The 27,178-nt window shown below is 50.7% G+C and overlaps 1 protein-coding gene across 3 annotated transcripts; it reads right to left on the bottom strand.

Annotated features, from left to right (window-relative positions):
- Positions 1 to 275: 275 nt before the first annotated feature.
- On the bottom strand, positions 276 to 26,006 carry LOC123780238 (H-2 class I histocompatibility antigen, Q10 alpha chain-like). 3 transcript variants are annotated; one of them, XR_006776366.2, is made up of 10 exons: positions 25,764 to 26,006; positions 22,561 to 22,668; positions 16,762 to 17,022; positions 15,457 to 15,732; positions 13,244 to 13,519; positions 13,020 to 13,130; positions 12,647 to 12,679; positions 11,837 to 12,394; positions 4,342 to 11,116; positions 276 to 3,193 (listed from the first exon to the last, which is right to left on the bottom strand). XR_006776366.2 is itself a non-coding variant. In XM_045779047.2 (8 exons), exons 1-8 carry the CDS (start codon positions 25,810 to 25,812, stop codon positions 12,330 to 12,332), a joined length of 1,179 nt encoding a protein of 392 aa, XP_045635003.1. In that variant the 5' UTR covers positions 25,813 to 26,006; the 3' UTR covers positions 11,773 to 12,329. The 3 variants fall into 3 exon arrangements, 1 of the variants encoding a protein (XP_045635003.1); XR_015724631.1 differs by having other exon boundaries at positions 12,302 to 12,394; XM_045779047.2 differs by lacking the exons at positions 276 to 3,193; positions 4,342 to 11,116 and having other exon boundaries at positions 11,773 to 12,394.
- Positions 26,007 to 27,178: the final 1,172 nt, after the last annotated feature.

The raw sequence follows: 27,178 nt of genomic DNA, 5'->3' as shown, positions 1-27,178 counted from the left end.
GAGGCTTGGTTTTAAGCCCCCTTGCAACCCTGGCATCCCTGCAACAAGGCATGCTCCTATTGGCAGGAGGACTGCTAGCTGTCTCCTGAACCCAACTTTGAGCTGTGGGTTATCAGAGCATGTGACCTGGCACACCCAGGGCATCAGGCCACTCAGGGCATTTGGAAAATGGCAGCAGTGGGGAGTATTTAGGGGCTGGAGCTTAACAATGGTGGTAGCTGCTGGTGTATTTTTCACAGGACTTTCAGAAAATATACCCATGGAAACTCACATCATTTTTTTTTTCCCCCTAAGATTTTATTTTTAAGCAATCTCTACACCCAAGGTGCGGCTTGAACTCACAACCCCAAGATCAAGAGTTGCATGCTCTTCCCACCAAGCCAGCCAGCTTTTTTAGGCTGGAGAAGCCCACACAAGAGTTCAGCTGCAAATAATTATTTTTTCCCCCATTTTTAAAATTATGTTCAGTTAGCCACTGTATAGTACATCATTAGTTTCTGATGTAGTGTTCAGTGATTCATTAGTTGTGTATAACACCCAGTGCTCATCACAACACTTGCCCTCTTCAATACCCATCACCTGGCTACCCCATCCCCCACCCCCTCCCCTCTGAAACCCTGTTTGTTTCCCGGAGTCCATAGTCTCTCATGGTTCATCTCCCTCTCTGATTTCTCCCCCTCAGATTTCCCTCCCTTCCCCTGTGGTCCTCTGCACTATTCCTTATATTCCACATATGAGTGAAACCATATGATAATTGTCTTTCTCTGCTTGACTTGTTTCACTTAGCATAATCCCTCTAGTTCCATCCATGTCGATGCAAATGTAGGTACTCATCCTTTTGGATGGCTGAGTAATATTCCACTGTATATATGAACCACATCTTTTTTATCCATTCATCTGTTGAAGGGAATCTTGACTCCTTCCACAGTTTGGCAATTGTGGACATTGCTGCTATGAACATTGGGGTACATGTGCCCCTTCTTTTCACTACATCTGTATTGTTGGGGTAAATACCCAGTAGTGCAATTGCTGGGTTGTAGGGTAGCTCTATTTTTAACTTTTTGAGGAAACTCCATAGTGTTTTCCAGAGTGGCTCTACGAATTTGCATTCCCACTAAGTGTTAGAGGGGTCGCCTTTCTCCACATTCTCGCCAACACTTGTTGTTTCCTACCTTGTAAATTTTTGCCATTCTAACTGGTGTCAGGTGGTATCTCATTGTAGTTTTGATTTTGTATCCTGCCACATTACTGAAAGGACCGCCTTTGTAGTATCCAATAGGTTTTGGACTGATGTATTTTCATTCTCATTAGTTTCCATGAATTGTTTAAGTTCTTTAATTTCTTGGATGACCCAATCATTCCTTAGCAGGATGCTCTTTAACTTCCAAGTGTTTGAATTCCTTCCAAATTTTTTCTTGTGATTGAGTTCCAGTTTCAAGGCATTGTGGTCTGATAACATGCAGGGAATAATCTCAATTTTTTGGTGTCATTTGAAACCTGCTCTGTGACCCAGTATGTGGTCTATTCTGGAGAAGCTTCCGCGTGCATCAAGAAAAATAAGTACTCTGTTGTTTTAGGGTGGAATGTTCTATATATATCTACAAAGTCCATCTGGTCCAATGTGTCCTTCAAAGCTCTTGTTTCTTTGTTGATCTTCCGCTTAGATGATCTGTCCATTGCTGACAGTGGAGTGTTAAGATCTCCTATTATTAATGTATTATTATCAGTATGATTCTTTATTTTGGTTAACATCTGGCTTATGTAGTTGGCTGTTCCCATGTTGGGTCATAGATATTTATAATTGTTAGATTTTCTTGTTGGATAGACCCTTTAAGAATGATATAGTGTCCCTCTACATCTCTTCCTATGGTCTTTGGTTTAAAATCTAATTTGTCTGATATGAAGATTGCTACCCCAGCTTTCTTTTGAGGTCCGTTGGCATGATAAATAGTTCTCCATCCCCTCACTTTCAATCTGGAGGTGTCTTTAGGTTCCAAATAAGTCTGGTGTAGACAGCATATGGATGGGTCCTGTATTTGTATCCAATCCGCAACCCTGTGCTATTTCATGGGAGCGTTTAGGCTGTTTACATTGAGAGTAACTACTGAAAGATACGATTTTAGTGCCATCATATTGCCTGTAAAGCCCAGTTTCTATAGATTGTCTCTGTAAATTTCTGGTCTGTGTTACTCTTAGGGTCTATTCTTCTTTTATAGAATCCCCCTTTATTTCTTGCAGAGCTGGCTTGGTGGTCTCATATTCTCTCAGTTTCTGCCTGTCCTGGAACTCTTTGTATCTCCATCCATTCTGAATGACAGCCTTGCTGGATAAAGTATCCTTGGTTGCATGTTCTTTTCATTTAGTACCCTGAATATGCCTTGCCAGCCCCTTCTGGCTTGCCAGGTCTCTGTGGACAGGTCTGACGTTATTCTGATGTTCCTCCCTCCATAGGTAAGAAATCTCTTCCCCCTAGCTGCTCCCAGGAGAGCTGCCTTGACTCTAACATCAGTAAGTTTTACTATTATATACCGGAGTGTTGGTCTATTTTTATTGATCTTGGGAGGGGTCCCATTTGCCTCTTGGACATGAATGCTTGTTTCCTTCCTCAGATTAGGGAAGTTCTTAGCTATGATTTGCTCATGTATACCTTCTAGTCCTTTTTTCTCCACCCACTCAGGGATTCCAATAATTCTGACTTTGGAATGTTTTATGGTGTCATTGATCTCTCTGCGTCAGATCTCATGGGCTTCTAGTTGTTTATCCTCATCCTCTTTGACTTCCTTCCTTTCTATCAGCTGATCTTCTAGATCACTAATTCGTTCTTTTTTCTTATTTACCCTAGCTGTTACAGTATCCAGTTTAGAGTGCATCTCATTCATAGTATTTTTAATTTCGTCCAGATCAGCTCTCATTTCTGCCCTTAGAGAGTCTATATTGTCACTCACCGTTTTCTCAAGCCTAGCTAGTGACTTCATAAATGCTACTCTGAATTCTGTTTCTGACATCTTGCTTATATCCATATTCATTAGGTCTGCAGCAGAGGCCACTGTCTCTGGTTCTTTTTTTTGTTGGCAGTTCCTCCTCCTAGTCATTCTGTTGAGGGGTGGTTGAGGGAGTGTACAGAGTCCAAAATATCAACCACAACCCAGGCAAGATGAACTGTAGGAAAATCTGGAGGTGTCTGAAGCCACCACTGAAAATCAAAGCCAAAATGAAACCCAAGAATAGAATTTATAAATTTAAAAACTTTTTAAATTAACAAAAAAAAATTTTTTTAAAAAGGGGGGGTGAGGGGAAGGGGGACTATAATCTCTCAGTGTGGGCAAAGTAGGGTGTTTCAGTTCTTCCTGGCTGTATTTTGTTTTGTTTGTTAGAGGACACTACTTCCCAGAAATACAGGTAAAGTAAAACTGGGATATATATGAAGGTAATATTGAATGGGGAAAGGACTACACTAAAGCCTGTATCTGTAAAAAAAAAAAAAAAAAAAAAAAAAAGGTGTAGGAGTGAAAAAGTACACATTAAAAAGCTACTATGAAATATAAGTTGGTATATCGAACATCTAGTCGAAATAGGAAAAAGTAAAAAAAAAACAGAGAGGAAGCATAAGAGAAAGAATAAAAAGAAAAAGAGAGTTGTATCTGAAAAATACACAAGCCATGAGGCAATGCCTGGAGCTCCATATACTATTTCCACCCCAGTGTCAGGGTTTTACAGTTTTATGGGGACCCTAGGGTTGTGGTCCTCCTGTTCTTCCAGCCTGTGTTCTGGGGGAGGGGCCTGCTGCGCTGTTTCTCAGGCAACCCTGCTTGGGCGGAGCTGCCCCAACCCCTGTGGGGGAGGGGATGGGCTCGGGGAAACCGGTTTTTTGAGCTTTTGTTCTCTGGCGGCTTTCAGCACCTCTTGGAGGGTCAGAGCAAAAATGGCTGCACCCAAACCTCTGTCCCAGAGCAGAGAAATCATAGTCAGCTCTTCTCTGCACCCGCCAGAACACACAGTCTCCGTTTCTGTAAGCACCCCCCACACTTACAGCGACCTTCACAGAGGTGGACCCAGGGGCCCCGGCCTGTCTCTGCCTTTTGTGCCTCTAAAATGGTGAGGGATCCCGGGTTCCCGCGCACCGCCCCCCCCCCCCCCCCCAGGAAGCTCCTGGATCCCGTTTGAGCGCTGCTCTAAAGCCCTTCCCACTGCTACAGCTCTGTGAGTTTTTTGCCAACCGGGCAGGAGGCTTTTGCATCCCGGTGTTCTATCACTTTCCCGGCGCCAGCTTATGGCGGCCCCCTCCTCCTCCTGCTTATCTTCCGATATCTGCCCGCAGATTCAGGACTCCGCCAGTCCTACCTCGTGCCTGCTGGAGTTTGTCTGCTTGTAGAGATCCAGAGATACATTCTTACATCTCAGGCTGATTTCGTGGGTGTTCAGGATGGTTTGGTAGATATCCAGCTAAATTCAGGGAACTGGTGGAAGCAGGGCCCCCTACTCCTCCGCCATCTTGCCTCTCTCCTCCCAGTTGCAGATAATTAAATTCCAGTTTATGGTAATGAGGCAAGCCCCTGTCACACAGACTGGGGACCATCTGTCAGAGGTACCAGAGAGGCCGTCTAGTACTGGCTAGGTTGCACAGGGGTTGACAAATCCGGCCCTCGGTTTCCTTTTGTAAGTCCCACGAAGTAAGTATGGATTTTAAATTTTAAAGGAGTTGTAAAAAAATAAAAATAAAATAAAGATGAATATGTGGTTGGAGACTATATGTGAATAGAAAATCTAAAATATTTACTACCTAAAACTTTACAGAAAAAGCTGATGCCTGGGCCAGGGTGCATGGAATAGGGGACCTCCAGAGCGCCTTTTGATGTGGGGATTCTGGCTTGTTTCTCTCTTCCAAGTCAGGTTCTTCCCCTGCTCCTAGCACTCCCTTCCTGAGTCAGGTTCCAGAAGTCCTTTTCAACACTTCCTTGGCGATTCGTGGCATTTTCTGGTTCCACACAAATTTAAGGGCTGTTTGTTCCAGTTCTTTGAAAAATGTCATTGGTATTTTGTTTGGGATAGCATTGAAAGTGTAGATTGCTCTGGGTAGCATGGACATTTTAACTATGTTAATTCTTCCGATCCATGAGCATGGAATATTTTTCCATCTTTTTGTGTCTTCTTCAATGTCTTTCAAGAGCGATTTGTAGTTTCTAGAATATAGATCCTTTATGTCTCTGGTTAAGTTGATTCCAAGATAACGTATGATTTTTGTATTGTAATGGGATTTATATTGTAAATGGGATGGATTCCCTCATTTCTCTTTCTTCAGTCTCATTGTTCGTGTATAGAAATGCAACTGATTTCTGAGCATTGATTTTGTATCCCGCCACATTACTGAATTGCTCTATAACTTCCAGTAGTTTGGGGGTGGATTCTTTCGGGTTTTCCATATAGAGTATCATGTCATCTGCGAAGAGAAACAGTTTGACTTCTTCTTTGCCGATTTGAATACCTTTGATCCCTTTTTGTTGTCTGATTGCTGTTGCCAGGACTTCTAGTACTATGTTGAATAATAGTGGCGAGAGTGGGCATCCTTGTCGTGTTTCTGATTTTAAGGGAAAGGCTTCCAGCTTTTCCCCATTGAGAATGATATTTGCTGTAGGCTTTTCGTAGATGGGTTTAAAAAAAAAATTTTTTTTAAAGATTTTATTTATTTATTTGACAGAGAGAGAGCCAGTGAGAGAGGGAACACAGCAGGGGAAGTGTGAGAGGAAGAAGCAGGCTCCCAGCAGAGGAGCCTGATGTGGGGCTCCATCCCAGAACGTCGGGATCACGCCCTGAGCCAAAGGCAGACGCTTAACGACTGCGCCACCCAGGCGCCCCTTCATAGATGGTTTTTATGAGATTGAGGAATGTACCCTCTATCCCTACACTCTGAAGGGTTTTAATCAGGAAAGGATGGTGTATTTTGTCAAATGCTTTTTCTGCATCTATTGAGAGAATCATATGATTTTTTGGCTTTTTCTTGTTGATATAATCTATCACACTGAGAGATTTGCGAATGTTGAACCACGCTTGCATCCCAGGGATGAATCCCACTTGGTCATGATGGATAATCCTTTTAATATACTGTTGGATCCTATTAGCAAGGATCTTATTGAAGGCACTGGAGGAGATAATACTAAGTGAAATAAGTCAAGCAGAGAAAGACAATTATCATATGGTTTCTCTCATCTACGGAACATAAGAACTAGGAAGATCGGTAGGACAAGAAAGGAATAAAGAAAGGGGGGGTAATCAGAAGGGGGAATGAAGCATGAGAGACTATGGACTATGAGAAACAAACTGAGGGCTTCAGAGGGGAGGGGTGTGGGGAAATGGGATAGGCTGGTGATGGGTGGTGGGGAGGGCGCATATTGCATGGTGCACTGGGTGTTATATGCAACTAATGAATCATTGAACTTTACATCAAAAACCAGGGATGTACTAACATAATATAATAAAAAAAATTATTAAAAAAAAAAAAGATTCCAGAAGTCCTGGCTGAACAGGGTGAGTGTAACCAGTGGGTCTGCCTTGAGTCTGGTTGTGGGTTTGTGGGTGGTTTCACCATTAGAGAGTCTAGAAATATTGGTGGTTCTTTCTCTCTGCTCCACTTGAAATGTAACATCCATATAGAAATACACAAATCATAAATTTATAGCTCCAAAAAATTTTTGAAGTGTACATCCAGCACAAGGAATGGAGCACCCCCAGAAATCCCATGTCCTCTTCTGCTCATTTTCCACAGCATGTCATCTGGTAAACCTAAGTATGCGTTTTCTTCTCCCAGGCATAAGATTTAGGAGTGGAGTTACTGAGTCAGAGGGATTCATATGTTTAGTTTTTAGTACATCTTACTTAACTATTATTTAAACCTTGGAGCTAAGAGCCCCCTGCACTTTGGTCATTTCCCCGGGTGGGTTGGGCTGGACCAGAGTGGGACACTGAGGCTGAGTGAGAGGCTGTAACCAGGCCACTGGAGGGCTGCCCCAGCCTCTCCTTGCTGGGCATCTCCCCAGAGTAGACCAGGCCAGCTGGTGTGAGATACCAGTCCTGAGGCAGCACACAAACTTAGGGATCTCAGGAGCAACATGTTCTCTTCATTAGAGATTTTAGGGGAGACTTCAAGCTCAGCCTGTCCCCCAACTTGTTTCACTCAAGGGGCCTTCTCTTCTCCTTACCTTCTGCTCAGCTAGCCTTTAGAATTGAAGATGATGAGTGCCAGGCCCCTCATCTCCTGATGGGGACAGAGGCTGGATGGAGGACAGGTGATCCAGGACCGTTCCCCCGTGTCTTCTCCCTGGTGCTCAGGCCGAGAAGAGCAGGGTGGCTGTGTGCTTAAGATTCCACAGGAGAGCTCCTGAGAAGAACCTTCCCTCCCTGCTACACAGCGCCATCCGGACTCTTGGTCAGACAGGGACCTAACCTGGATGAAAGACCCCTCCCAGCCTTCCCAGACACTCCCCAGCTCCCTCCCACTGGCTGTCTTCTCCGTTTCTCCCCAGGCAAATGCCTCAGGAGGGGGTTGCAAAAACCTACCCTGCCTTCTCTCTGAGCTGGAGCTGTGAGTGGGAAGTGGATTTTGGAACAACCTTCCTTTTCCATAACTCAGGCCCAGCTTCTCTCCATCCCCACTGCAATGCTTCCACTCTCTGGGTCTCTCCCTGTCCTGGACTTGCTCTAGCAGGTGGCTCCATCAACGTGGCCGCCGAGCAGGCCTGGAGAAACCTGGCTGAGGGTCAGCCATTTGGCAGAGGGAGCTGGCAGGCTGACTCCCTTCTCTCCAGCTGTTGCCTTGCCATGATGCCGTGTCACTCCATTCTGGAACTCACCATTCAGATACGTAGCAGCATAGGGACGAGGCTAAAAAGACACCAATGAAACAGCCTGTGTCCTCAATCCTCTCCTGTGTACGCTGCTCTGTGAGCTTCTCCAGGAAGGTAGAGGAGGGGAAAAAAAAAAAAAAAGACTAGCCCAGGCCTGGGCCTTCCTGCTGGACTTTGTTGCTGGCCGGACCCTGACTGCCTGGGCATGCCCTGGAGACAGCCCAGAGACATGTGCTGTGGGCATCGTGGGACCTCAGAGCAGGGATGGCTAGGAGGGCTTCCAGGAGGTGGCTTGAACACAAGTCTCAGAGTGTTTCTGGAGGCTGTGGGGGGCACAGGCATGGCATGCTAGGATTGGAGCAGGGCGGTTACTGGGGGGACTGAGCTGCATTGGAGATGGCTTCTAAGAAAGCCTTGTATTTGGGGACCCCTGGGTGGCGCAGTTGGTGAAGCACCTGACTCTTGGTTTCGGCTGAGGTTTGTGATCTCTGGGTCGTGGGATCGAGCCCTGCATTGGGCTCTGTGCTCAGTGTGGAGTCTCCTTCGAATACTTTCTCCCTCGGCCCCTCCTGCTCATGCTGTCTCTAAAATAATATTTTTAAAAAAGCCTTGTAATTGCTGGGCATGGAATCTAATATTCTTCACTGAATATTAATTATTAATCAATGCATTCATTCATTTGACACATCATCACAGCTAGGTTCCAGCTGGTCACACTGAATTCTGCCTTAAATATGGCAGCCTAAAAAAAGTTGTGGTCTGGGACCAGACTCCAGAGGGTTAGCAGGTAAGGTTTGTGTCAGTGTAGGGGTATGTCGGGGCGGCCTGAGGACTAGAAGGCTAGTAGCAGTCCTCCCACAGGGGAGATGTCCTGGCCTCTGTGAGTGAGGGGATGGTCTACAGGTGGAGATCCCATGGTCATGAGCCAAGGCCAGACCAGTGTGGCCTGAGGGAGGGAGGCAGTTCCCAGGGGCAGCTAGTGGAAGTCGTGTCCTGCTGGGTGAAAAGCCTGCTTTTCCAGCGGGTCTGCAATTTTTTTTTTTTTTTTTTTTTTTGCAAAGCTGCTGTCCTGCCCCTGCCAGATTTATAGGCCCCTTTACTGCTTCCAGGGGTGCTCACAGCCCTCCTCACTTGCCCTCCTGCCCCTGTCCACTGCTAAGACTATGGTCGTTATTGGGGGCACCCAGGGCAACGCTCAAGGGTAAGATGAAGTCCCTCTGCGTTTGCCTTCTGTCCTCTCACAAGCTTCTCTCCTGGCAGGAGTGCTGAGGAAAGAACCAGGGAGGCAGGCAGGTGTCTGGGCTGGTCCAGCTGGGTCCAGGGCCCCTGTGTTGGTTGATATCACTGACCAGTCATTGCTAAGCAGAGAAGCAAAAATGCGAGTGGGAGCAAGGCCTGGGTTAGGGCAGACTGCCATACTTTCTGGGCCTGTTCATCCCTCTGTGAAATTAGACTCAGGACTCCCAGGTTCACCTCCTACCTGGCCGTGGGATGCTGGTTGAATCGTGTTCCTTTGCCTCAATTTTTGCAGGTGCACAGACTTAAAGCAATATGTGCTTGAGGTGTGGGTGGAAGGTAAGAGAGAGAGGGGGAGAGAAATGTGCACTGGAGAGACCAGACATCCTGGACAGGAGGAACTCTAACGCGAGAGGTCGAAGGAGGCGGCATGATGGTTGGGGGGTGTGTGGAGTGAGGGTGGCAAATTATCAGGGTCTTCTAGAGATGTGTTAGGGTCCCTTTAGGTCTAAAATGTATTTTATGGTTCCATGGGCAAAACACTGAACTAGCCTGCAAGGGAAATAGGAAACAAAGTAAAGCCAAAGCAATGCTGTTTCCAAGATCTCATAATCCAGTTACAGAGCAGATACTCCCTGAAGGTCAGGATGGTGCTTCCCTTGGCAGCAGGAAGACCCGATTCTGACAGGGGTGTGAACTGTTCTGGCAGAGGAGGGGTTAGTAGGACGCAGGAAAGGGGAGCCCAGCTTCCCCGCCATCTGCATTCCCACAGATACACTGGGAACTCACCCTGCCTCAGGGAAGAAGTTTGACCTTTGCTCAGGAGGCCCCAAATACATCTTCAGAGGTCAACGCAGGCACGTGTGCCCTTCCACTGGTGGGGGCCAGACCCACTTTGTGCCCCTGCTTCTTTACTGTAAGGTCAGACAACTGTAAAAATAAAACCTTTATTGCTACAAAACGTTACTAATACAGGTCCACAAGCCCTTGCCGGAAACCCTTCGGGCCAGATATATTTAAGAATTTAGAATTCTTTGGGTTTTAGAAACTGCCAAGGTGCAGACGCTGAACAGTACATAACACCTCCAGAGACAGTTTGGGGTGGACCACGCTGCAATCAAAGACTTCAGTACTTCTGTGGAAAATTGTGAAAAGGCACACTGGCCTACAGATAGCCTCACTCCACTTTGGGTGGGGGTTTTGATGCGAAAACCCGGAAGAAACTTCTGGTTTGGGGTTTTGGATTTCAGAACTGCAGACCCAGGGGCGCCTGGGTGGTGCAGTCGTTGGGCGTCTGCCTTCGGCTCAGGGCGTGATCCCAGCGTTCTGGGATTGAGCCCCACATCAGGCTCCTCCGCTATGAGCCTGCTTCTTCCTCTCCCACTCCCCCTGCTTGTGTTCCCTCTCTCACTGGCTGTCTCTGTCAAATAAATAAATAAAATCTTAAAAAAAAAAAAAAAGAAAAGAACTGCACACCTGGACTGACATGCCCATTTCCAGAATGGCACAGTGGCAGTGCAATGGTGAGGTGCCCAGACTGTAGCCAGACTTGCTGGCCTCCCGTCCTGGCTCCGATGTGAACCAGCCGTGGGACCTTGGGCTTCCATTTCCTCTCCTGTAGCACAGGATTGTTAATTCTCCCGCCCAGGCGTGCCACGAGGACTGAACAGCTTAGTACCTGTAAAGTGCTCAGAACCCTGCTTTGGACGCACGGATCATGATGGCATCACGAGGACAGGCAGACAGACGTTTAAGACACATTTTTGGTACGTTCGGAGAGTTTGGAGCTCCCTGCTGAGGCCTTTCAGGACACCAGGGCAGCTGAATCCTAGTATCAGAAATCTTTCACATCCTTGGGCTTGGGGCCTCCCAGGGCTGCAGACATGGAGGTATCAGAAGTCCCAGCAGAGGCTCTGTCAGATCTTGGGGCCGTCCAGAGAGGTGAAAGGTGCCTGAGAGGGGCCCAGCCTTGTGTCCTTCATGACGGTGGCGTGGTCCCACCGCTGTGGCTCTCGAGTCCCCTCCCCTTGCACATCAGGTGGCTGCGAGATTGAAATTGCTTTCTGAATACACAAAAATGTGTGCCCCCCCCCCCGAGATTCTTGTTCACAAAGGAGACATGGGCTTTCTGCTGCACTGGAAATTTGGAGGTAAGGCTGGACCTTCTCCAGACACTCCCTTCACTAGAATCTCCACAAGCATTTCCACAGGACAAGGTGGGACTCCTCTTTCCCTTACTGTAAAACTTCAAACCATTCAAAAGGACAGGATGGAAAATACTGACCATATTGTTTCCCATCCTTCAGCTGTGCTTGGCTAACAGGCCCCTGGGCAGCTGTCCCTCTGAACTTGTCCTCATCCACACAAAGATACCACCCCCACACACCACACCCCTCCTCATACACCCTCACCCCTACACACCTGCACATACGTCATGGACCCCTTCCCCCTCATGCTCCCAGAACTACACACCCTCACACCACACCCCTCCTCATACACCCTCACCCCCTACACACCTGCACATACATCATGGAACCCCTCCCCCTCACGCTCCCAGAACCACACACCCTCACACCCTCACACCACACCCCTCCTCATACACCCTCAGCCCCTACACCTGCACATACATCATGGACCCCCTCCCCCTCATGCTCCCAGAATCACACACCCTCACACCCTCACACACAAACACACAAACTCACTGCCCCCCAACACTTTAATCATTTTTACAAAAGAAAATATATACACACACAAGAACACACCTATACAAAGAGGCAGGCATTTGGCCATTTCTTCCAGATGCCAGCAGATGGGGTCAGGATGCTGCCTCCTTAACTCATCGAGTGTTCTGCTTCTCCCCTAACTGGCCAGAGCCTCAGTTTTCATGTTGGGAAAGCAGAGGTGAGGATGACATGGCCCAACTCACAGAGCATCTGAGAGACTCATGCGGGATTTACACTTAACACGAGAGTATTCCGCAAATTGTCAAGTGTGAGCCGGTCCGAGGAATTATTCCTGTGCTCCTCCTCACCCCCAAGCAGAAGACAGCTGGAGTTTTAAAAGGACTTCAGGAAGATGGCGAGGCTATCTCAGTGGCACAGACTGCTTGTAACGAGGCCGATGGTGCTGTGGAAGGCTCCGTTTTGGGGTGGGGTGGGCCCTTCACAGTGGGTCACGACGGTCAGCCCGCTAGCACCCTGGAGGCCCCCAAACACCCCACAAATCACCTCCTTGATCTGTGACCGTGGACTTGTGTCAGCAGAGCAGCTGAGTGGCCTCCACTGTCACTGGGCTTTGGGAATTCTGAGGGTCCTCTCCACCTGCAGGAGGAAGTAGGGAGGTGACCTGGCCTGCTCCCCAGCCTTCCCCCAAAGTCAGCGGTGGCTCCCTGGAGTCCCCCCTGCCCCTTCCACCTGGCTCCTGGATGGCAGGAGGGAGCAAGGGATGAGGCCATGCTGGAGACAGAAAGCTCTCAGCCACCACCCTGCCTCCATCTTTGGTTCTCGGGCATCTTAGCCGTGCTTGGGAGTACCTGGGGCTTCCTCCCCCCAACCCGCCCATCCCACAATCACCTGGGGCTTGATTGCAAGATTCCTTATTCCTGGCTGTGGGGAAAAAAGAACACAAAACCAGAGATTAGGTGGGTAGTAGGCAGAGGTGGGGTCCTGGGTCCCCACCTTCCATTTCCTCTCCCCCTAGAGGGCCTTGCCAAGGTCAGGCCTAGCGGTCTTCCCTGACTGTGGGATTGGCAGGGTCCTCAGGACGATGTATGGCTATGGGGTGGGGGTACTTGGGCTTTTCCATAGACGGGAACAGGGGCTCAATAGTAGTTGCTTCTCCCCAGGAGGGAATAGTTCTGGTGGAAGGATGGGAGCAGAGCATTTGTCCCTTCAGGGCTTGGTCAGCTGTGAGGGCCTTCCACCCCTCTTTTTCTTCCCTACCTACCTTGAGAGTACTGCTTGATGAAGATCCACACTCCAGCCATCAGCAAGAAAGTGATGGTGAAGATAGTGGAGACAACCACAGCACTGGTTTTCCACTGATGAGAGGGTGCTTCTGAGGAAGGCACAGAAAAGGGGGCACCAGCCTCAGGCCATGGGACTTTCTCTGGGTACCCTGGCACCCTCCCCTGCTCCTTCCCACCCCCTCCACCAAGCCCAGCTCCTCACCCCAGGCCACAGTGAGCGTATGGTTCAGGCCAGAGTGCTGCACGTGGCAAGTGTACCAGTCCTCCTTCCTGGCCGGCACCCGCACGGCCGCCCATGTCTGGTAGGTGCCATCTCCACTGGGGCGTGTCTCCACGTACTCAGTCTCTAGAACCAGCTCCTCCTCACCCAGCCACCAGCTCAATGAGATGTCCCGTGGGTAGAAGCCCCGGGCCCAGCATTTCAGGGTGATGCCTCCATCCTGGGCTGTGTGTCTTGTCACCTGCACTGTGGGCGGCTCTGCAGAGAGAGGTGGAGGGAGGAAGGCTGGCGAGAGGCTGTTCTCTGCCCATTCCTCATGTTGATCCTGGGCTCCCCTAGCATCTTCCAGGGTGGAGGACAGGGAGGAGATGGAGACAAGGTCTCTCTCTAGGGGAGGCATTCAACCAGTGTTGGAGGAAGGGATGACCCATTGCCAACCATCCCAAAGGGGCACAATCATGGGAATTCCATTGTGGGGATGTGACTTCTTGCCCCCAACCTCCAGGGAGGTCCTAGGTGGGACCATTGGGACCTATATTGACAACCCCCTTCTTCCCACAGAAACCTGTGGTTTTCTCAGAGACTTTACATACGTCCCCTGTGACTTCTTGCACGTGATAGGAGCTGAACAAGAGGTTGAGTGAAGGCAAAAATGGTGGTCCTTCCCTCAATTTGGAAGGAGGTGGTCACAAGTGTAGTTCAGGGGTCAAGACAGCCTGGAATTAAAGCCCAGCCTGATTCCTGTCCACAATCCCCCAGTCTCTCAGGGCCTGATGGGGATTCTTTGTTCTTTTTTCTCAGGGTTGTTGCAAATGACATCATCCAGGCATGATGGTTCATTTTATGTGTCAACTTTACTGGGCCACACGGTGCCTAGGCATTTGGTCAGTCATTATTCTGGGTGAGATTCACATTTGAACCAGCAGACTCAGTAAAGCAGATTGCTCTCCCCAGTGTGAGTGGGTCCCATCCAATCACTTGAGGATCAGAACAAGACAAAAAGTCTGAGTAAGAGGAACTCCTGCCTGCCGGACATCCTGCAGCTGGGGCATCGGTCTTTTCCTGTCTATGGACTCAAACGGAAACATTGGCTCTCCTGGGTCTGCGGCTTGCCAACTGCAGATCCTGGAACTCCCGATGCCCCACAATCAAGAGAGCTAATCCCTTAAATCTCGCTCTCTCTCTCCACATCTTGTTGGTTCTGTTTCTGTGGAGATTCCTGACTAATCCACCAGGTGACAGGTGTATAATATCCCCTGGTGCTGGATGAGAGCTCAGCACTCATTCAAGACACCCGTATGGTGCTTCTGGAAGGCAGAGGCTGTTGTGACCACCCCTGTGATACTGACGAGAGGACACTGAGGCACAGAAAGGGCAAGTTACTTGACCAAGGTCACACAGCCAGCAAGTCCTGGAGCCAGGATGTGGATCTGGAAGCTAGGCTCCAGTGCCTGAGCTCCGACCCATTGCACTCTGCTCTCATAATCACATCTTCTCTTGATGTTACTTGCCCTGCCTTCCCTTCAAGGAACCTCTTCCACGTTGCCTCAGCTGATTCACAGCCCGCCACTCAATCACCAGACAGTGATGGTGTGCTGGGGGCTCTGACCAGCCCCACCCACTAGCAGCCAGCGAGGCCTCTGCCTCCGCAGCCCCGAGCACCCCCTTCCCTCGTGTCCCTCCCAGTGCTTGTATTTCCAGCCCTGCTGGAGAAGTATGGGACACACCTAGAATCTGAGGAGCGTGGTCAGCATGAGCGGTGTGTGGGGGCAGAGGGGCAAAGGGCCTCAGCTTCCCTGGCAGTCCCCAGTAGTCCAGGGACTGGCCTAGTGAGGGACGCCATCCCCTGGGGCCTGAGGTCCGTTTCTGAAGGAGAACCACAGGATGTTAAACCCCCAGAGGGCTTTAGGAGTCACCTAGTTTAACCTGCTCACTCTATAGATGAATAAAACGAGGCCAAGAATCAGGGCCTCATTTACCAAGACCGCAGTGTGGTCCACGTCACCTGGAACGAGGGCCCGAGGTCGAGGCTTCTGTCCTGCTCTACATGAGGAAGCCCTCGGCTAGTCGGCCTACGTTCTGGGGCTCAGTGGGCTTATCTGAGCCAGGGGAGCACAGTCTGCCTCCTCACTGCCCACCCCCAGACCTGAGAACGGGAGTGTGGGCCCCTCTGTGTGGCCACAGCTGCTCCTTACCTTTCCGGGTGAGGCTCTGGCCTCCCAGCTCCAGGTACCTGTGCAGGGAAATGAGGCAGAGGCCTTCCAGGTAGGCCTTGTCATACTCAGCATAGCAGCGCTCTGTCTCCCACCAGCGCTTGGTCCGCACGGCCGCAGGTTTGGCTGACACCCAGCTCAGAGTCTCCAGGTCCAGTGACACGTGGTCCTGCCCATCAAAGCCAAACTGCCAGAAGCTGCTGGTACGGCCGTCCTCCCGGATCTCACAGCCAAACATCCGCTGAGTGCTGTGCATGCCTGTGCACGTGGGCGAGAAGGCTGCCATTTGCATAGGCTGTGGGGTCGGATCCCTGAGAGCTGGAGAGAAGCCCACCAGCCACGGGGGCCTCCGAAGGGTGGGGAGCAGGGTGGTGGCATTTAAAACAAATGCTCCCTGGGTAACTGTCATGAGCAGCCAGAGCTGAGAAGCCTGTTAGGCCTCTCATACGAGAACACTTGAGTTCATAACTAGAGACATCAGAAGAACTCAGCTACTTATGGATGTAAGAGGTCAAGAAATACTCATGGTAAGACTGGGTCACACCCCAATTTCAGAGATGTGAAAGACGCGTTCAGATGTGAGCCTGGCTGCTAGCACAACGACTGGGGGCTTGGGGCTGGGGGCTGGTGGCGCTTATCCTGGGGCCCCTGGGCTAGTGTGTAGCTCTTCCCAGTCTCTGGCTTTTACACCTCATTTGGGTTTCCAGGCACAGAGAGGGAAAGGGCTGTGAACAAGGGGTGTGTTCATGCAGCACCAGAAGCAGCCAGCAGGGGGCGCGAGCGTGTCCGTGAGGAGAGAAGGAAGCTGTGGCCTGAAGGAAATGCTCCTGTTCCTCCCTGGCATTGGGTAGAGCAGAGGTCCTCCACTAGGTTCTCTCTCCCACCTTGAGCTGTCTGCCTAGTTCAGTTCATCTGGCTTCCCTCCCTGCATGGCAGAGTTGGTGTCTGAGAGCCCGGGGGTGCGTGTGAGGGAGGGAAAAGCCTCTGCCAGTCTGCGGGAGTCTGGAACCCTGGGTAGCTGAAGGGGAGGCATGGGGCCCCAGCGACTGTGGGTGCTTGCTGCGCTGGCCCCATGGGCTGGCTACTGGAGCCACAACAGATTCTGAAGGGCCCGACGGCTCCTGCTTGGCTTGGGGAAAAGGTATGCACCAGAAGCATGCCTTGCACCCTCTCACGGGCTCAGGGGAGTGGCCTCTGTCCCCTAATGGGAGGGCATGGTTGCCGAGAGGGTCAGCATGCAGAGTGTGAAGGAAGGAGGAGATGGGGCAGCAGGAGCCTCTGACGCACCACTGCTGTGGTTGTGGTAGCCCATCACGGTCCACGTCTCCACCTGCTGCACCTTCGCCCAGGTCCTCTGCTTCTGGGTCTCTGTCTCCCAGTACTGGGCGTCCACGGTTGCCATCCATGGGGCCTGGGGCTTGGCCCTGTCCACACGACTGTCGTAATGGATGAAGGGCTGGTCATCCACGTAGCCTACGGCCAGAAACTGGGGAAGGCCCGGGCCTGGCTCTGACACGGCCAGGTAGTGGTAGTGGAGAGAGTGCGTCCCTGTGAAGACACAAGACAGTCAGGCTCACGTGGGCTGCCAGGATCTGCACCGCAGGCTGGTGTGACCGATGGGGACGGCAGTGGAAACCTATCCAGACTATTTGCCATCAGTAAGAGCAAGAACTGGGGCTTTCAGTAAAAATACAAGGGTCTCCAAATAGTTTAAATAAAGAATCAATCAATCAGTCAAACATCGAGGCCAACGTTCATGTGCTAAGGCTTGTGGACTTTATTTCTAGGAAGTTTTCTAGTCCCCACCCCACCCCAGCGTTTACTTACTCATACTTCATACTCTTCTCTATTAAGTGTGATTATCTGGTTTCCCATCTCACAATGAAAAAGATATGATAAAGAAATTGGTTGTTTGGAAGTTTAATTTCCGTGGAATTATTCATTCTCTAGAGATACCTGGTAAAGCTGGGCCATGATTCCTAGCTTGAACCATTGCTGCCAAGGTGGTGGCATCTTGACTCCATTCCCCTCTCCCTCCTGTTCCCACGGCAGACATTGCTGTCATCTCTTTAGGTCCAAATGCTGCCTCAAGGTTTGTTCTCCACCATCTCTAGAAGCACCAGCTTATCCGTTCAACTTGGAGCTCGAGATGAAATCTATTTTGCAGCTCGCCCTGACTCAAGCTATGAAAACAAGTGTTATATCTTTAAGAAACCTCCTCCACCTTTCTCAGGGTCTCACTCCCAGAGACTCACTCCTTCATTTTTCTTTCTTTCCTTTCTTTCTCTCTTTCTCTCTTACTGGGTTCCACATTGTGGAGCCCAGTGCTGGGCTTGAACTCATGACACTGAGACTGAGATCTGAGCTGAGTTCAAGAGTCTGATGCTTAACTGACTGAACCATCCAGGGGCCCCTCCCTTACTCCATTTTTTAAAAAGACTTTGCTCGGCCCCCCTGGGTGACTCAGTTGGTTAAGCAGCTGCCTTTGGCTCAGGTCATGATCCCAGAATCCAGGAGTCTGGGAATTGAGCCCCATGTCAGGCTCCCTGCTCAGCGGGGAGTCTGCTTCTCCCACTGCCCCTCACCCCGCTTGTGTGCTCTCACTCCCTCTCTCAAATAAATAAAATTAAAAAGAAAGGTTTTGCTCAAATGCTCTTTTCTCAATGAAGCCTTCCTCGCCCACTCTATTAAATATTTACGTCCCCAGCACGCCCCCTAGTGTTCTCTCTGGAGCATTACCACCACATAGAGACTATGTACTTCACCTGTTTCTCTCTTTTTTAAAAGATGTTATGTATTTATCTGTCAGAGAGAGAGAGAGAGCATACGCAGGGGGAGCAGCAGGCAGAGGGAGAAGCAGCCTCCCTGCTGAGCAAGGAGCCCGACGCGGGACTCGATTCCCAAGACTCTGGGATCATGACATGAGCCAAAGGCAGACACTTTACCGACTGACCCACCCAGGTGCCCTACCTGTTCCTCCTGTTAATAGTCTGTCTCTCCCCTGTAATGTGAGTTCCCCAAGGGCAGAGATTCCTGTAAGGATCCTTCTTTCCCAGCCTAGAACACCTTCTGGCACACAAAAGATGCCCAGCATTTGAACATTCAAATATGAAAGGAGTCGTCAAACCCATCTCCACCCTCACAGCTTCATTTAAGCTCCAGGGCAGCCACAGCAAACTGGGCCGGCCCTTTGTACCTGCAGTTCCTTCTGCCCCAGGCAACTCCCTGTCTTCTCTCAGCCAATGTCCCTCATCCCTCAGGTTGCAGCTCCGGTGTCCCTTCCTCCAGGAAGCCCTCCTGCTTCCACCCTGACATCCCTCAGAGCAGTCTCTGTGCTCCCTGTGAAACTGTGGGCTCCATGCGGGCGGGCAATACACCCGACTGTGTCACCACTGTTTCCACAGGTCTTGGGGAGCACATCATGCTTGGCACACAGTGGATACTTCCTGCATTTATCGAGTTGGACAAAAAACAAGAGCATGAAAGGCAATGATGATGATCACAGCTGTCATTTTTGGAGAGTGACCATTCTGTGTCCTGCACCAGTATGACTGCTTTTCATTCACTATCTCAGTTGATCCTTAGTATGAACCCAAGATGGTATAGTTGGCCCCATTTCACAGATGAAGGAACTGAGGCACAGGAGAGGGAGAGTACAGGACCCAAAGTCATGCACTAGAAAGAGAGGAGCCCGGATTCTCTTCCCAGAGCCTGCTTTTTCTAAGCTTAGGAAAAGGACGAGGCGCTCTCTTCTTGCACTGGTTAAACCTTATGTGAGGCGAGAGGGATCAATGTTGAAAGGGACTGAAGGGCTGACATCAGGCCTGGGCTGGTGTGGGCCTCCTGGGAAATGACGGACTCTCAGGGTGCTGTTTCCTTGCAACCACTGAGTTAAGATTAGTGGGGTGCTCCTGGGCTGGAAGCTGTGAACAGGCATGTAGGCCTTGAAAGGAACAGAGGCTATGGCTTCTCTATGCTAAGGTGACCCACCTGCTCCTTAGCCCTGATCTGTACAGCTGTCTGTCCTGGGACGGAGGGAGGGCAAAGAGCCTGTGTCCTTGGGTAGTTGCCTCTTGGGTGGTGGGGAAGCCATGCATGTTGTACTTTCTGTCCTGTCTCCTCCACAGCTAAGGCCACACAGTGTGGGAGGCTGAATTCTGGCCCCCTGAGATTTCCCTGAAACCTATGACTGTTACCTTACATGGTAAGAGGGACTTTGTAGATGTGATTAAATTAAGGATCTTGAGATGGGGAGATTATCCTGGATTGTCTAGGCAGGCCCTGAATGTGCCATTATGAAAGGGGACAGACAGAGGGACATTCCATGACTATCAGAGAAGGGGATGTGAAGATGGAACAGAGGAGGCAGGAAGGTGCCATGAGCCAAGGAATGCAGCTCTAGAAGCTGGAGAAAGCAAAGAAATGGGTTCTTCCCGAGAGCTTTTGTAGGGAGCTGTCCCGCGGCACCTTAGTTTCAGCCCAGAGAAGCCCATTTTGGACTTTCTGACCTCCAGAACTCTCGGAGAATAAATATATGTTGTCCTTAAGCTACCAAGTTGTGGCCCCCTTGTTACAGCAGCTATGGAAAACAAATACACATAATATGAGACCAAAGTCTGCTGTGTCTGTGAGTTTGGTGGACAGTTCAAACCCATGAGCCCTGGAGGTCCTGCTACTGGAAACAGAGAGAAGGACACGCGGTCTGGGAAGAAGGATGTCCTCTGAAAGCTGTGCCAATGTTTAAGCTGCCTCTAAGATGGGGGACGTGGAGTGAGGGAGCAGGGACCCTGGTGTTCCCACTACCAGAGCAAAGAGACCACCTAGGTGCTGACGTGCTCTTCCCTCAGCGTGGGAAGCTGGGAAAGGACAAGTGATCCAAGTTCGGGCCTGCAGGAAAGGGAGCAACACACATCTGGTTGTTTGCTGGGGCAGGTACACAATTTGCTTACTAGGTAATGTGACTATTTATTACTGCTAACTTGCTTTAACGGCCAGTTACTTCTGGTGAAAAATGAGGGGCAGTCTATCCATGTATTATTTTGTAAAGTTACAAAATAGTCCTAAAGCACTTAGGTGCTGGGCCCCGTCCCAAGCATTTCACAAAATTTTGGCTCAGTTAACCCTCATAACAGTTATCAGGAAGGTACTATCGTGCTAGTCTATGACAGGTGGGGAAACTGAGCCCCAAAGAGGCAAAGTCACCTGCCAAGCTCACACCAGTAGTGAAAAGCAGGGCCAGACTGCACACCCAGATTCTCAAGATGTCCCCTGGCTGGTACTTGCCCCTTTAGTGAACCCACGAAAGGCTGACACTGTGTGGCTAGCTGGGGACACGCGAGCAGCCCTCTCCCCTTGAGGCATCTCCCCACTCTCCGCCCTCCGCAGACACCACCCTGAACATGGTTTAAGTGGGCTCAGCTCTGCCCAGCCTTGCCGTATGGCCAGGTGCTGGGATAGCAGAAGAGCCCCAGGTACCTGCTCTTACGAAGCTTCTATGAATGTAGGAGAAGCAAGATAAATGAATAAAATGTATGACAGACTGGACAGCAATACGTTCTGAGGGGAAAAAAAGTAAAGCACAGACACACACAGTGTTAGGAGTGGGGTTTAAAATTCTAGATAGAATGGACAGGGAAGCCCCCCTCCCCAAGAAAACTCCTGAATAAAGACCTAAAGCAGCCAGCCATGTCAAGGTCTAGGAGAGAGCATTCTGGGTCTCCAGAAGGGAAAGCCAGTGGAAAGGTCCCGAGGCAGTAGTTTTCTTCTGGTGTCCTGAGGCTTTTGCAATAACGGCAGAAAAATAAAATGGTGGGATGACTCAGTAGCTGTAGGGGTGAAAGAAGGGGTTGACTCCCAAATCCTTCCTAGGCTTGTCCAGTTGGTGTCTGGAATGGCCTGGATACAGCCTCTGGCTTGCCCCTCCCTGCCATGGGGGCTCTGGTGCCTGGCGTCTGCTCTGTCCTGGACTTTTCACCCATGGTCTACACCCTGGCGTCTGCTGCCCATCCCGGGAGTCAGGGAACTATTCAAGGACAAGTTCATGATTGTGGCCCCCTCATTCAGCTGGCTTCCAGGTACTGCCTCCCACATACCCAGTGAGACCGTTCCTTCTTCCCTGAAAATCCCACTGCCTACCTGATGGTCCCGGGAGCCCAGCCTGCTCTCTGTGGGGGCTCACAGGCTGCTCACACCTGTCTTTTTGTTCAGGGGGACAGTGTGAGCTGGGACTAGATTCCTCCTTGCTAACTGGATCCAAGAGGGATCCTCGTGCCGGGGGCTCCAGCCCAGAGTGAGGCAAAGCTGCTGAGCAATCATGACGCTACATCTGTAGTTTTGGAGGGAACCCCCCCTGCCAGGCTGGGGTCGGTACCAGGCAAGGTGAGACCACAGCAGGAGGAAGTGGGGGCCACATGGCAGGTGTCCCAGAGGAATCTGCTCATGCTGTGACATGGCCTAAGTAGCCACATGCCCACTGTTGCCTCAGGGCCCGTGTCATCAGCCACCCTTTCTTCCCTCACTGCTGCGTCCTGGTCACTGCACCACATTGCCAGCCCCGCAAAAAGGGACAGTCCTACCCTCTTATGCACAGCCTTCCTCTTTCTCTGACTGGTGGGGGAGGGAGGAGCCTCACCCCTTTCCTACAACCCATGTGGCATTGCCACTCTCTAGCTGTGTGGCCTTATTCCACAGCTCCAGGCTTTGACTTCTTCATCTGTAAGTGGGGGCAAGTACTTGACCTGCTCCACAGTGCTGGTGCATTTAGTGAGGTAATAAAAATAAGAAGTGTAGGCATGGAGGAAGGGTTCTGCAGACACCATTTGCTTAGCCTTTGTCCTTTCCTATCTGCAAGGGAGAGGTGGGCATGGGAAAAAGAGAGCTGGAGTGTGTGTGTGCAGGGGTGAGGGTGGGGAAAGATACCTGAGTGAAGCCCCCCAGAGCACCCTCCAGAGGGTCTGCCCTCTGTGCCCTCCACCTGAGCAAAGACAGTCTACCAGATCCCCAGACTGTGGAGGTGCCCTCCTGCATGCTAGGCGCTCCTGGCCTCTGCCATCTTGCCCCCTTTCTAGCAGGTAGGCAGTGCCTTACCTCCAGGCCATGGCTTGTTTCCTAACTTCAGGTCGGCTAGTTCTGCCATCACCACCTTCGCTAAGGAAGCTGGGCCATCGGCCACCAAAGGCAGCCCCCAGGGACTCTCTGCAAGGTAGAAATGGAAAAGGGAAATATGAATCTCAGGGCATAAATATCCTACACATCCTTGTCTCTGCTTAGAGAGATGGTATGAAATGACAAAGAGAGGCACATTGGAAGGGAAGAGGGACATGGGAGCCTTGTCTCAGGATTGACTGGAAACTTCTTTAGCATATAGTTGTAAAACCAACAGTGCTGAGTTCTGGGTCTTGGTGCCAGAGCTTTAGAAATATTGATTCATGGCATTTTTACTGCATCCCCCACTTAAGAGGGAAGCCAGGGCTGGGTTGCCCCTCCCTCTGCCAGACATTTTCCATCCAGCTGCTCCAGCCCCTCCTGGCAGTTTTGGCAATTCTGCTATGGACACAGATTTAGCGGGCTTGGAGGGAAGAGGAGAGGACACTAGCAGGCCTTGAAACCTCCCAGGTGATGCTCGAATGCTGCCAGGTGGAGAGCTCATGCCCTCTGGGTTCTGCCTGGTTCTGCCCAGCTATGTCCACTTGCTCAGCTATGCCAGCCCTTGCAATATTACCCATTTGGCAAACAGCTGTTGAACACCTGCTACAAGCCAGGCACTGAGGTAGGTGCAGGTGTATGTGGGGACAGAGATAAACCAAGACAGTCATGGGCCTGAAAAAGCTCAGGTCTGACAGGGAGGATTCAATTGAACTAATAAATAAAAAAATTAGTCCAATTAGGTGAGCAGGGCTGATGAGTGTTGTGGTGCAGGAAGACCCAGGTACCAGGAACACCTGGGGTGGGAAGGTGTTGGGGTCAAGGGCCTTATAGGCTGAAACTTTAAGGGGACCTCAGCAGCAGTGAGTTACAAGCCAGTGGGGGGTGGGTAAGAGGGAAGAACATCCTAGGCTAATGAACCTAGTGTTCCAGGACCAGCTGCATCAGCATCACCTTGGAACTTGCTAGAAATGCAAATTCGCAGGACCCAACCTAACCCTGCTGAATCCAAAGCTCTGGGGGTGGGTCCAGGTTTCTGTAGTCCAACAAGCCCTCTAGGTGATTCTAAAGTTTGAACCACTTCAAACTTCCCTGCTGCAGCACTCGTGATATCTGCCCCATGAAAGCCACTTCCCCATCCCTAGCTTCTGAAGGGAAAGCCTGGCATCCAGGAGTGTGGTGCGGGGGCCTGCCCCAACCCCTGGCTACCTCCCCTCCATGTGCCATCTCTCTTCTACAGTTTGGTACATCCCGGGCTTATCTCTCCGCTCCTTCCCTCCTCCTTGGCTTGGGGTCCCGACTCCCTAGGTCAGCCCATTCCCTCCATAAGGAGACAGGGCCTATGTGCAAACACCCATGACCATCCCTGCCACACAGAATTGGAATCACCTGTATGCCCCTATAGTATACCCAGGGAGGGTTGGGGGGACTGTATGAACCTGAAAACCAATGCAGTCGTGGCCTAGGACACAGTGGCCCATGCCCCTGGGCTCCTGTTCCAAGGACCAAACTCTCCCCCAATCTTTCCAGACAGCCAAGGTGATTCTCCTTCAGATGTTTTCCATGGGGAGCTGAGGGCTGAATCCTCCTGTTGACTTCAGGAGCCTCAACTTGGAGGGAAAAAATAACCTTCACTTTCACGGACCTCTGGCTGAAATTTAGCCTTTCTCCCATGGTGAAGGCAAGAAAGCTCAGCAGGATCAGCAGGACCCGTGCTTCGGATTTGGACAGAAGCCACAGGGGCTTTTGAATCACACGACAGTTGTAGCAGACACGTGGACGTAAATTTACTCTAATTCCCACTTCGGGGAATTGTTGCTATTTGGTGCATCATTTAATGTGTTAACTTAGAAGCACACTTACTACATCTCACACATTTAGGTTTCTAATTAAAATTTTATTTTATTTTTTTAAAGATTTTATTTATTAATTAAAATTTTAAATAGCTTTATAGAAACATAGATTCCTCTGTAATCCTATGGATCTCTATTTATGTTTGTTTATTTAGAGAGCGCGCTGGTGGGGGAGGGGCAGAGAGAGAGGGAGAGTGAGAATTTTAAGCAGGCTCCACCTCACACTCAGTGGGGGAGCTTTATGGGGGCTCCATTTCAGGACCCTACGATCATGACCTGAGCCCAAATCAAGAGTCCCAAGCTTAACGGACTGAACAACCCAGGCGCCCCCCCCCATGTATTTCATTTTATGCATTAAAAACATTCTGAGACCCGGTCCAAGGCATAAAAAGTTAAGAACTCAGACTTTAGATCCTGCCAGAAAGCGTCCTCTCTGGGCCCTATTTTAAATCGGTAAATAGTACATTGAGCCTTGTTCTGTGAGTTTAAATGGCTTCTGGTATGTGAAGCACTCAGAAGAGCTTGGTGTTAGGGTGACCAGCTATCTTTCCTACGGTGATGATGAACACTTCCTCATCTGTGCTAGTAATTGTTCCGGCATCTGTGCGGCCGGGAGGGGCGGTGCCCCATGGCAGCTGGGGGGAAATCCAGGATGAGGTCAGGCTCAGCTACCAATGCCAGAAGAATTAAAACTGGGAAAGAATGGAAATTCCGGACCAGGTCAGAGAGAACCTCGTTGCACATCCTCCCCCGACACCCACGCCAGGGGACGCTCGGGCAACTCGAGAGAGGCTCGCCAAGGCTCCAGGGACGCCCACCATGAAGGGCGGACGCCTGCCCGAGCGGGCTGGCAGGGGACGCGCCAGCCGCTCTCAGATTCCTGCCCCCCACTGAGCTTCCCCAGGGCCTTCCTGGAGGACCCAGCCCCAGGAACCGAGCGGCGTCCTACGGAGGGGACCACGGGGACCCCTGAGAAGCTACGGCATCCTCTGCGTCCGGGCCGAGGTCACCGCCAGGCTTCGCGTCCCGCCGGCTTCCCGGAGGACTCTAAGCCAGATCCGGGAGCTACAGCGGGGGAGGCAGCAAACGGGGGCTCTAACCCAGGGCCCAACGCCACCTGCGGTCCTCGGTCTGCTCTCCAGCTCACCATCCCCGTTCCGCAAACCCGGAGGTGGCCTCCAATCGCTCCCTGCCTCCCCTACCCCAACTGCGCGCTGCTGGGCGACCCCTGGGGTTCTGCCCCAGGGCCCCAGCCTCTTCGCCCCGGGCCCCCCGGCCGCTCCGCCCCATCACCTGCCACGCGCTCCGGCACTAGACCCAACAGCTGCAGCAGCAGCAGCATTGTCCGCAGCGGCGTCGAGGCGCGCGCGCTCCCGAGGACCCGAGAGTCGGGGTCAGCCAGCCTGGCGCGCAGCCCTCGGGCGTCGATTTCCCGGCAGTCGGTAATCAGCTGTGGGGCGGGTGGCCTGGCGCTAACCCGGGAGAGCTAGAGCTCAGCATCCGGAAGGCGGCGCACCCGCGACCTCTGAGGGCCCGGCTCGGCTCAGCTCCGCCTCCGCTCCGCCGCGCCCCGCCGCGCCCCGCCCCGCCCCGCCCCGCCCGGCTCCGCCTACCGCTCCGGCTCTGGAGCTACCCTCCACCCACCACGGCTCCCCGATGTCTCCTTTGCTCGGCCTCTGAAGTAGAACAAAAAAATTTTACGTATATATATATGGAGGAAAAGCAATCTTGTTGGTAATTGTTAAATATAGCTGAAATGATGCGTCACTCAATCGTGAAATGAGACCCAGAGGTGGAGCTGTCGTTTGGAACCTTACGCAGGTGTCTGCAACTACATGTGATTCGAAAACAACTGTGGTTTCCACTGGGGACAAAAACGCAAGTCTTGCTAATACAGCAGAGCTTTGCTACCTCCATTCATTATGGGAAGAATGGCTAAATTTATGCTAGAGGTTAGCGAAAATAAAGGTTATTTTTCCCGTCCAGGTTCACAGACCCCCTGAATTCTCACCAGGGACCCTCCTGTTTTGGATAATAGTTTTCACCTGGGTGGTTTCTGATATTTTAAAAATTCATGGGGAGGACTTAGGCGGTCCTTAGTGGGGTGGGGGAGCTCCTCGCCCGTCGGGGGGCGGGGCCAAGAATGGCAGAAGTCTAGCCCTTCCGAGTCTTGGAGCCAAGATGCCCGTGGTGTCTTGCCAGGCCTTCGCCAAGGAAGAAGCCTGATTGTAATGAGGATGCCGGGTCTAGAGCACATTTGTCGAGTTTTAATATTGTCAAAGGAACACTCGAAGAGGATAGAGCAAAGTTGCAGGGAAGGTAGGCATCAAAGTCTGGTTAATCAAAAATATTTAAAGGAAAAAGCCTGTAAAATTAATGTTTGCATTATGATATGATTGTTATAGTCACAAAGGTTTGACTTATCTGCAGATTAGCATTGCAGAAATCAAGGAGAAAGTTATTTTTCTAGGCAATCTAGGTTTCTTTTGGGGGCCAAACCAAATAGAGCAGCCCAGTTAGTATTGGTTTGTTTCAAGGTTTAAAGCAGGATGACCAGCTTGTCCTGGTTTTAGCACTGAAAGTGGCATTTGTAGTTGTTGTATTTAGAGACGTTTTGCATATTCAGGTGCCTGACTACTCATTATGTTTTCTATATAGTAAAGCCAAACATTTACATATTGAGACATGTTATGATTGTATTATAATTT

Source organism: Ursus americanus, chromosome 5 (assembly GCF_024610735.1).
Source record: "Ursus americanus isolate L20-20 chromosome 5, mUrsAme1.1.p, whole genome shotgun sequence".
Taxonomy (NCBI): Eukaryota; Metazoa; Chordata; class Mammalia; order Carnivora; family Ursidae; genus Ursus; species Ursus americanus.
The sequence above is the reverse complement of the archived record's forward strand: the minus strand, read 5'-3'. Positions and strand labels throughout refer to the sequence as shown.